This window comes from Eublepharis macularius, chromosome 4 (genome assembly GCF_028583425.1).
Source record: "Eublepharis macularius isolate TG4126 chromosome 4, MPM_Emac_v1.0, whole genome shotgun sequence".
Classification (NCBI taxonomy): Eukaryota; Metazoa; Chordata; class Lepidosauria; order Squamata; family Eublepharidae; genus Eublepharis; species Eublepharis macularius.
The window spans coordinates 38,569,174-38,580,731 of NC_072793.1; the positions used below are offsets into that span (position 1 = coordinate 38,569,174).

At 42.6% G+C, this 11,558-nt stretch overlaps 1 protein-coding gene across 1 annotated transcript in view; it reads left to right on the forward strand.

Annotated features, from left to right (window-relative positions):
• The window catches only part of TBCD (tubulin folding cofactor D), a 202,975-nt gene that overhangs the window by 30,551 nt on the left and 160,866 nt on the right, over positions 1-11,558 (forward strand). The window contains exons 10-14 of the mRNA XM_054978807.1: positions 2,711-2,843; positions 5,498-5,640; positions 7,604-7,664; positions 8,552-8,626; positions 10,777-10,871. Of these exons, the coding sequence (XP_054834782.1) occupies positions 2,711-2,843; positions 5,498-5,640; positions 7,604-7,664; positions 8,552-8,626; positions 10,777-10,871 (507 nt within the window). The remainder of the gene's footprint in view (positions 1-2,710; positions 2,844-5,497; positions 5,641-7,603; positions 7,665-8,551; positions 8,627-10,776; positions 10,872-11,558) is intronic.

Here is an 11,558-nt window from a genome sequence, read left to right on the forward strand (position 1 = left end):
GTTAATCATTCGGTGCCATCCACGAACAACGAAGAACAAACATGGATGAACCTGAACTGTTTGAGCCCCCCTCCCCTCAAACGCACTTACCTGACCCTTTAAAGATCCCTTTAAACTATCAGCTGGCAGGCGGCAGGGGGGGAATTCCCCTTGCCAACTGCCAGCTGATAGTTTAAAGGGCCGGGAGAGCAGTCACACAGCCAGGCTACCTGCCCAGTGTGAGAGAGGTGGGGAGATTTTCCCCGTCCCTCTCGCACCCAGGAGAATCTTCCCAATGTCCAATACCCACCAAATTTGCAGGGGATATAGTCCCCACTGTCCTCTGAACCCCCCCCCCCCAGTTTCAGAGAGCTTGCACCCCGGGAAAGGCATGATCCATGGCTCTCCCGCTTTAGTCCTCACTGTCCTCTGATGACCCCCCCCCCCCAAAGTTTCAGAGAGATTGCACCTGGGAAAGGCATGATCCATGGCTCTCCCCCTTTAGCCCCCACTGTCCTCTGAAGACCCCCCTCCAGTTCCAGAGAGATTGCAGCCTGGGAAAGGCATGATCCATGACTCTCCCCCTTTAGTGCCCACTGTCCTCCGAAGACTCCCCTAGTTTCAGAGAGATTGCAGCCCGGGAAAGGCATGATCCATGTGTGTCCCCCCCCTTTTGCTGTCATTTTCTGTTCACAGTGGCAAAAACGGAACTGCCTGTTGGAAGGCAGCTACTTTGAGGGGTTACAAACTGACCTTTCCAATGTCCAACACCCACCAAATTTGCAGGGGACATAGTCCTCACTGTCCTCTGAAGACCCCCCAAGTTTCAAAGAGATGCAGCACGGGAAAGGCATGATCCATGGCCCTCCCCCTTTAGTCCTCACTGTCCTCTGAGGACCCCCCCCCTCCAGTTTCAGAGAAATTGCAGCCCAGGAAAGCATGATCTATGGCTCTCCCCCTTTAGTCTCCACTATCCTCTGAAGACCCCCCCCCCAGTTCCAGAGAGATTGCACCCTGGAAAAGCATGATTCATGTCTCTCCCCCTTTAGTCCCCACTGTCCTCCAAAGACCCCCCAAGTTTCAGAGAGATTGCAGCCTGGGAGAGGCATGATCCATGGGTCCTTCCCTTTGTTGTCATTTTCTGTTCACAGTGGCAAAAATGGGACTCTCTGGTGGAAGCTACTTTGAGGGGTTACAAACTGACCTTTCCAATGTCCAATATCCAGCAAATTTGCAGGGGACATAGTCCTCACTGTCCTCCAAAGACCCCCCAAGTTTCAGAGAGATTGCACCCCAGGAAAGGCATGATGCATGGGTCTCCCCCTTTGTTTTCATTTTCTCCTCACAGTGGCAAAACTGGGACTCTCTGCTGGAAGTACTTTGAAGGGTTAAAGCCAGAAGGCAAGCCAGAAGGAGTTCAGACAGAGTTCAGTCCCTCCCTCCGGTTGCCAAGGGAATTGATTGCAGCAGGCGCCAGACTGTCTGGCTTGCTGAACAGCTGCCAAAGGCAACCAACAAGGCTTTTAGCGACCACCTGTTCGTTTAGGATGGAGCCTCATGAACAGCTTGCTCACGAACAGCACATTGGGCTATTCGTGGGTTTTTTTCTGTTCGTAATGCTGTTTGTGCCCATGTCTAGTCCTGACATTCTGACAATAACGTTACACTAACATTTGGCAATCATTTATTGTTGAGGGTGCTAGAATTCATATTTGAGAACTGTAATACACTGAAGATCCAGTATAATTCTTTGAGTCTGGCGTAGAGTTAAACAGAACAAGCCTTACAGCAACTTTTAAAGTCATTGTGTTTACTCTGTATTTTGGAAGAATGATCACTGTGTTTAAGAACTATGCAGGATTACTGGTTCTTCTGTTAATATGGTAGCCTTAGGGACATTTTTCTAAATGCTCAAACATTGCTTGAGGTGGTAAATATAATCAGTCTTTTCCCTTGTCCTTTGGCCATTAGCAATATCCTCCCTATGTCAAACCCTGTTTAATTCTCCAGTTTTACTCAAAGACAGCTTTTATGCAGTAAACTGTCTTTTACTTTTCATTTTGTATCTACAGCATATTTACTATGAGTTTATAAATGGCATAATGTTTCTGGTAATAATTTATGGCCTTAAGATCATAATTCTATCAGGTGGGCAATGACTGAGTATCTTTAGCTTACTTCTGAGAAAAGCATGACAGTATGTGTAAGGTAACAGAAACTGTAAAGATATTGTATAATTAGAACACCCTCAAACTACTGGCCAAATAAATTTTAAACCCTCTGAGTTATTCAACCTTTACAGATTACAGAAACAAGTGACTGGAAGGCACAGACTGCTGTAAGTCATATGGGTTCGTTCCACTGAAACTGTAGACTGCCTAATGTAGTGGGGAAGTTAATGACTAAATATTCCTTTTTTTAACAATATGCTTAGAATTTTACTAAGGTCCAATCCTGGTTTAAATAAAATAACTCTTAGGTACCTCTCATGCAATTACAAATACTGGAGAAATGTCAATACTCAAAATATCATAAACAATTCTCTTTCTTCATAGATATAGACAGAAACTATTGATAGCTTGGAGTTAAAAGCTGAGTGTAAGTTTTATAGGGTAGAGTTCAATTTTTTTTAGTTTACCACCTTATTACTATTAAAATGAGTTGGCAAATATGTGTAAGATAATACTTATTCAAGAGGAAATTTTGTACAGTGTGTATTGTTTCCTTACAGCTTCTACTGTGCTTGAATGCCTCGATAACTGCAAGCTCTCTGAAAGTAACCAAACACTTCTTCGCAAGTTGGGAGTGAAACTCGTTCAGCGACTTGGCTTGACATTTCTTAAGCCAAAGGTGGCAAAATGGAGGTTTGTTCTTTTGGGGATCATGTTTTTACTTGCCTTTTCTATTTTATTGGGATATCCTGAACAGTAAATTCTATGATCGTTAGAGCTGGATGAGTAATTAAGCACACATGTTCATTTGGCGACAAGAAGTTCTGGTTTAAACCTATTGGCATACAGTCTCCATACACCTCGGGTATAAGCAGCTTCCTCCTTCCTGTATTATTTTGTGAGTTCAGCATTTTCCATATTTGGTTCTGTCCTGAAAATATCCTTTCAATGGATAAACTTAAGTTCGCTTGAAAATCAAAATGCAAGACTCTTTTCCCTCCAAAAGCAAAACTATCTACTGGAAAATGTACTGGTATAAATCTGAGTGCTCAGAGCCATGCACAGCAGCATAACATAGGGATTGAGTCCATTGAGAACATCCATGCTCAAGGGAAGGGGCAATTTTCAGAAATTCCCCTATCCCATGCAGTCCTCCTCCATGCTGCATGCTACTCCTTGGTGTCTCCATGTGTTCAGTCGAGTTTTATAAAATGTTCAATCTCTCACGTATTTCTACTTATTCAAAAAAAATTGTAAGTTCAATATTCCCATCCCACCCCCACACCCCTTCCCAAGCTCCAAGAGAGCCCTTCATGCCAGTGGCGGCTGTCTTTTAAACTCCACGGCTCCTGCAAGCCCTCCCTTTCTTCACTTTGGGGTTCTCTGGTTTGACATTGGTTCACTTGGACTTTGTTGGTTCAGCTTGCATAGGACTGGGATCTTGCATTTGGTACAGGCTTTTGGCCAGAACCTGTCTTTCCTTTAGGTTTCCCTTTTTCTGGAAAGCCTTGGAAAAGTTTCCCCCATAGGAAACAATGGAGAATAGCTGAAGGTGGATTGTTCAGGGGCCCACAGAATTGGACCCTGGGGACCAATCTTCTTGAAATTTTGGGGATCTTTAGTCAACAGTCACAAGGTGTTGGGATAGATTTGGGGTTCTCTAGCTGGATTAGATAATCTGACCCAGTTTTCAGGATACCAACATTTTTTATTGTATGCCTGAAACCCGGATCTGGATCACCCAGATTTGGGGAGGGGGGTGCACACCCCTACTAAATGCCACAGTTGACTTAAAACAATTCTTCCTTGTTGCAGAACATGATCTTCTTACTTTGCACTCAAAGTACTACTTTTACAGCCTGAATTACATTTTTGTTCCTTTATATATATTTTTTGTTGTTCTGATGTGTGCAGCTCAAAAATAAGGTGGTCTTTAATATGAAGAATGTTGATTTATTTTTATTTTGTGGTCTGGATCTAAAGAACAGTACAACTAGTTCTGCATGCCCAAAGGAGGTTTGTTTTTGTTTTTTTGGGAGAAAAGACAGGAGCTTTTCTCCTTTGCCACATCCTTGAAATCACTGGAAGGTTCAAATGTACTTTATGTTATGGCTGAGATGGGGTGGGTTCTGTCATTCAAAAGAAAAGGTTTTAAAAAATCCATTACAGGGCACTCCCAAGCCATTGAGTATGTCTGAATTCATTGGGTCCTGGCTAATGCTGACATGAACTAACAATATGTTGCATTAATTTGAAAGATTTGTAGTGGGATCAGCATCAGGAATCAGTCTCAGTGAGCAGTTTCCAGGGCTCCAGAATGCCCATTGTTACCCCCCTCGCCTACCATTTGTTCTGCATCATTTGACTTCTCTGTCTAGACAGCAATAACGATAGGCTGAGCTGGCCCCACTTGAATGGAGTGGGCTTTTCTCCCTATAACTTCTCTATTTTCCCTTTTGGTTTGTATGTTATTTCTGCCCTTGGTTGCAGTTTTGCATGGCTCTTCTTCTTTCCCAGAAGGCAAGGCAGCAAGCAGCTGTACTTACTTCATCCTTCCCTCTTTCTTTGGGCAGTCATGGTAGTGGCCCCCCAAACGGATTGGTTCTTGCTGCTATCCTGAAGGGTCCACATGACTGTATCTTGCCAAGGATCCTCACAACTTAGAACCATCCCTGCTTTACCGATTATAATAAACAAAATAAGTGGGATACTCATTTGAAATATTGGTTAAATACTGCTTGTACAGTGCTTTTATTTATGTTTTGATAACTTTTTCACATGCAGGCCAACAAAGTGGCTTATAACTCTAGATTCGCAGGAGAAAACCCTTTGAAATTTATGCCAGCCAACTATCAGTGCTTGTGTGTACAGCAGGGCTTTTTTTCAGCAGGAACGTGGTGGAACGGAGTTCCGGAACCTCTTGAAAATGGTCACATGGCTGGTGGCCCCGCCCCCTGATCTCCAGACAGAGGGGAGTTTAGATTGCCCTCTGCGCGGCGCAGAGGGCAATCTAAATTCCCCTCTGTCTGGAGATCAGGGGGCGGGGCCACCAGCCATGTGACCATTTTCAAGAGGTTCCGGAACTCCGTTCCACCACGTTCCTGCTGAAAAAAAGCCCTGCTGTACAGTATTGTTTTGGGAATACTTAGTTGATCACTGAGCAGTAGGCAGTTTCCTTGAGGAAGTTTGTTCTGACCTATGTTTACAAATCATCTTTCTGTATCAGGTATTTCTCTGTATAGAAGAGACATTCTTACACTTTCCAAGTGTTTTGAAGAGTGTACATTATCACATACAAGAAACTTTTTGAGTTGGGATGTAATAAAGATGTATATTTCTCTTTTTAGGTATCAGCGGGGCTTCCGATCTTTAGCTGCGAACTTGCAGTTTTCTGTTGAGGATTCTGTTGCACAGAAAACAACAACGGCAACTGAGCAGGATGATGAGGAAGAAGAATATGATATCTCAGGAGAGGTTGAAAATGTTGTAGGTGTGTTGGCTCCAAATAGAAAGCAACATAAGGTCTGCTGCCATGGCCACTGTGAACATAGTTTTTTCATTTACTTAATAAGGTTCCACTTCTTCCTTACTACTAATTCTGAAATGCAAGCTTGCAAATGGTTTCAGGAAATGAGTCTATTTTTTATTGGTAAAAGAACATCAAACATATGAGTGGCACAAGACTTATGGGAATTGAAAATGTGTTTGAATTCTGTGAATAAATTCTGATGCAGTCAAATGTCATCTAGTCTTATGGGCCTTTTTCTTAGACTAATATAACAACTTGCTGTAGCATGTAACAGGTGCCAGGATTTTTTCCCCGTGATTCATTTAAACAATTATTGATGCCATAACTTCCCCCCCAGTTGTTCAAGGAAACTCTTTTTGTAAGAGTGTCTGGTATTGTCAGCATGAGAGTCCGGATGCCGTGTAGTACATGAGGGATGACAGTTTAAAACTAGTATAAAGTTTGTTTTACAGAAGTAACCATTCTTAGATTTTAAAGCTTCTGTAGTCATTCCATTGAAGTCAAGGGGCTACTCTTGACTAATTGCTTGCAAGGTTGTAATTATCTTGTTTTCATGTGAGCATTAAAATCTTTGATTTGATGCTTTTATAGAAATGTAATCTACCCATACCTAGTTTTTATAAATTAAGATGGTATTTGTCATCTGTAACTTATGCCTGATATCCACAAATTAAGGGCAGAGGGCGGAAACAGCGCCTTTAGCTCAAACTCTCTGATCCAGTGAAATCTCAGCAGCAGAATGCAGGCATCTCTGTCTTCCTTGAATTAAGTGAAACAGGAAGTTAATTCACACATGCCTAATTAAATGCAAATTGCAAGAAATTAAGGATTTGCTGGAACTGAGGTGACTGAACCACTGCTTAAGGCTAAGTCTCAAGTGCAAATAAGCCCTCGGTGTCTGATAACTTAACCCACATGATTTATATAGGCAAGAGGTAGCAACTGGGCCCTTTGGATAAAGTGATTTACACAGTAGTGGATAGACTGGGAGTGGGGAGGCGAGCTGTCCAGCTGTTGAAAGATAATGCTTCCCCAGCATTATGTATGCTTGCTCCAGCATACATGAGTGATAAATACCGCTTCTCTTTTGAATGTGATTATACCTGTTAGTTGTTGCTTATGAATTGAGTTGCATTACAAATCTCTCCTTGTATAAAGCTGCCAGGCAGAGAGGATTATGGAGAGAGCAGAGGTGTAGGAGATTTTTTTTTAACCTGGAGCCTCTTGTACTTACCAAAAGTTCTTACTGGAAGTAACAAAGGGTAGATCTGGGAATTACTGGAAACTATGGTAAAACCATAAAGAGTTTCTGGCGATTCCTTATAGCTACCCTCTGTAACTTCTGGTAAATACCTTAGGCTGCATTTAAAAAAAATTCTCCTGTCACTGCTCCAAGCCATGGCATGCAATGGGACATGGGGGTGGGGGATACCCCACCCCCACCAGGGGCTTGGCAGCCCCATCTCTGCATCATGATGAATGAGCGTGATCTCCCATCTTTTAAAATGGTGTGCACATCAGACTGCATTCCCCTCCTTTTAAAAACAAAATAGAACTCCCGTGGCACCTTAAAGACTAACAATATTTATTCCTGTGTTGGCTTTCAGAGGTCACAACTTCTGTTGGACTTCTGTTTTGTTTTTCTGCATTAGACTAACATGACTCTCTCTCTCTGGAGTTACCCTCCTTATGCCACCTCATGAGCAAGACATTATTACTATCCCTTTTTATTAGATGGGGATGAAGATATCTCTTGATGTAGCTACAGCTAGTAGAGTACTTGGAGACAGCAGCTGCCTTTCCCCACAGAAAGAGTCCTCAACTATGAAGGGTTTTTGACAAACTTAAGTCCAAAGTTAACAATCTAGATGCTCTGTAGCCTTTGAGTTGTATTATGCATTGTATTTTAAAATATGTTTTACAGAACAATTGCTGATTGGACTGAAAGACAAAGACACTGTTGTCAGATGGTCTGCAGCCAAAGGGTAAGCGACCTCAGATTAAATGAACTTTATACAGTTTGATTTATAAATATTTCCAAATGAAGACCTGCGGCCAGGAGAGTTTCCTGGCAGAAGAGTTTCTTATTGCCACATAACTGAACATAGTCCCAGTGAAATGTCCCTGGATTGTTTAAACCTACAATGGTAGCACAAGATTGTAATTGCTAAGAGCAATTCTAGAATCTAGCATTTGATGCTGATGTACTTCTGATTTTCCCCCCCATTTTTTCTCTCCTTTATCATTGACACACCAGAATAGGGTTTCCAGGTACCCAGTGGTGGTTAAACATCCCTTGGGGATTCCTGCCTCTGCCTGCTGATTGCTGGCAATAGGTGGGAGGTGACAGGCTGCTCAGAAATTGTGTGCCAATGGGAGGTAGGCTGGGGAAATGGGTGCCAATGTCCCTGGCCCATGGTGTCACTTCTGGCATGACTGAAAGTAACAGCATCACACCAGGGCGATTCTTTACAAATCAACCCATAACAATGAAAATACTGGCACAATGCCATTACTTCTGGCTCATGTCGGAAGTGATGCTATCAACTGGTGCTGTGAGAGTACGCTTGCTGGTGTGCGCACATGAACAAGAGTGGGAGTGCCCACTGCTCCCTCTGAAACACCTGCTAAGTTAGTAGAGGGGACCTCACTATCCTACTGCAGAGTTAGCACTGATTCCCCTGTTCAATTCTGCTGCTCCTCTGCCTTTAAAATATAATGCAAGTGGTCATGTTGAATGAGCCAGCGCATTGTTTTTAAGAGAACTCCAAAATGTATCTAATAGATTTTGCATGGGTACTGTGTTTATAGAATGACATACTGATGTGCATTGTTGAATCTCAATCTTCTGAACTGTTTTTGCATTTTGCAGAATTGGTAGACTGACTGGAAGGCTTCCAAAAGAGCTAGCTGATGATGTGGTTGGATCTGTTTTAGACTGCTTCAGGTAATTTCATTACTTTGTATAAAACATTCCTGAGATTTTGTACAAACTGGGCCGTATCCTTTCCGTTTATGGAAGATGTAGCTTTCCTGTATTCCTCTGCATTACTGCAGGGCTTTCTAACCATGGAAATGATCACTCCCAGGGTCACAGGCCTCCAGAGGGGAAACAGCCTTGCAGGTTTGGTGGATGGGTCTGAGACATGGAAAGACAAGTTGAAATCATTCCTCCATCTACTGCAAGCTCAGTTCCCTTGAGTGGGAGGGAACAGTTTCATCCCCTTAACCTTATTCACTCCAACCTACCAGCCCTCGTAGCTGTTCTCCTTCAGGGATCTTGTGATCCCAGGAATGATCTCTCTGGGAACATGGGGAAGCACGCAGTCCTCTGCAACAATGCAGAGGGACATGGGAAACTCTGTAGTGCCTTTCTGCACACGGATGGAAGGATATTGCCCACTGTAATGCTGAAATACACCCAGCTCTTGGATAGGTTGGCAAATGTCGTCTTTAAAATATTTCTGCAATAGATGGCTAGCATTTAAAGGATAGAAATTTTTCATTTAAAACACCAGGATAAACATGGGAATACCATGTATTCAATTAAATACCATGGAAATATTATCATCCTTGTAACATTTATAAAGACTGCATAAAGAAATAAAATAATAGATTTTTTAAAAATCGTAATAATTATCTAGTTTGTGGGGAAATCATTTATTTCTGGTCCTTGTTATACATTATTATTCTATGATTCCATCATCCCAAATGTGACTTAGTTTCTCTCCTTTCACTTTATCCCAGAATATCCTGAGAAAATCATTCCTTAATTATAGCCCTTCGGTCTAACTATAGATTTAGGAACTGGTGTGCAGGCAGGGCCAGCATGCCCACTGAGGCACGCCCAGCCCCCACCTCGAGTGCTGGAGGGGGCGCCGGAGGGTGCGACAGCTGCGGGCCAGGCGCGGCAGTTGTCCGGGGCGGCGTGCGGAACCTGCCCAGCCACCTGCCATGCCCAACTGGGAGTGCGGGCAGCCTCTGCGCTCTGTCCCAGCAGCCCGCCGGCCAATGGGGTGCTTGCTGCACGATGACATCATCATGCAGTGATGTCATGATGCAGTATAGGGGCGCGTGCGCGCTCTCTCTGTGCACGTGCGCATAGGGGCAGCCACAGGTGCCAGAAACCCTGGCACCGCCCCTGTGTGCAGGTCTAATCCTTTGTATTGAAAGAAGAAGAAGAGGTAAACCATCTTTTAAACATTAAATGAGTATTCTATCCCAGAGCTGGAAAAAGTGCAGAAAAGGGGAACCAAAACCTTTAGGGACTGAATTACCTTCCTTCTGAAAAAATAAGCAGTAGTAGAGAGGACAATTCTGAGAAAGGTTTCAAAGTGACCAAGGATAAGAGGCTATAATGATGGCTCTCTTTGGTACAATGTGCTTTATATAGTTCTTGTACTTTTTACAAATAGCATATTCTATTAATAAAGTTTTTACAAATCTCCTGAACCAGTCTATTTCTTACTGGTGGTTCACCTATTTCTCCATAGTTCAAGTTGTTCTTTTTTCAAATAAGGGCATTAAGACTTCAAATGCACCCTGGGATTTGTTTATTCACTGTTTGCATTTAACTAAAATGATTTTTAAAGTGTTTATATTGTCATGTTTTGAAAGACTATGATTGATTTGTTGTACCCTCATATATTGCGTAAGCTCTTTCGGTCTAACAGTACCCCTAGAGAGTTTGAACTTGCTATTCCTGTTATGGATTGCTTGCAGTCCTTAGTCTGTGATGCACATCTTCTTCTTTGTGAATTTAGATGACTACTTCAGACTTGTATAATGCTTGTTGCATTTACTAGTGAATATACATATTTTAAGAGCCATTTGTCTTGGGGGGGGGGGGAAAGAGGGGAAGAAAGAGTAGCACAGGCTATGGCTGAGGGTGGGTCATTTCTGTTAGTGGCTTCAGGTCACTTTTGGGCACTTGAAGAAAACCCGAGAGCCTTGAACTTGATCCTGTGCTCAGCTGCAGAGGAATTGAGCTCAGTATAAAACTTTCTTAGAGAACACATTGACAGTAATGGATGATACTTACGTTGAAAATCAGAACTGTTGACTTGAATGCATTCTTTCTGTTTTCTAAAATTATAGTTTCCAGGAAACTGACAATGCTTGGCATGGTGGATGTTTGGCTTTAGCTGAATTAGGAAGAAGAGGGTTGCTACTACCTTCCCGTCTCTCGGATGGTAAGTTTCTTGTGATTTGACTAGGTCCTGTATATGTTTCATAATGCAAAATTGAATGATGAAGTGACCAAACAGATTAATAAAAGGCTTTGGATGTTTCCCTGGGGAATATCTTACATGCTAATTAAATGTACACTTCTACTTTTCTATCACTTTTATGTCTCGCTGACATTTTTTCCTGGGACTATCCAGGGTAAGATGGAAAGATACACTCCTAATTGTTCTGTCAAAACCTCTTTACATCCCATAACTTGCTGTAACTGTTGGAAACATTCCCTTCATTTTGTAGGCTTGCAAGTTTGCCATACTCGTTGACTTTTCAGTTTCCTGCAGTCATATTCTTGTGGTTGCCAGATGTGCTGCTGCTTCCTTGTCAACTTCTTCATAAAGTCCAAAGCATTTCCTTATCCCATTGGCAGCAATCCTATAAATTTGATAAATATCCTGGACTTGAAACTTAGTCTCCAAGCCATTATGGCACCCATGGGACCATGGGATGAATGGTCCCCTTTGACTACTCAGAGAGATTGTTCTTGGGATCATGGGACCTGCATGGACAAAAGCCATATGAAACAGAGGTTGTAGTAAGGAGGGGAATTGGGCAGGATTATGTGGAAAAGCTGGTTACAATCCTTCCCAATATTTGCAAAAGATTCACAAGCTTGTAGCTCTCTCGGGAATATGATT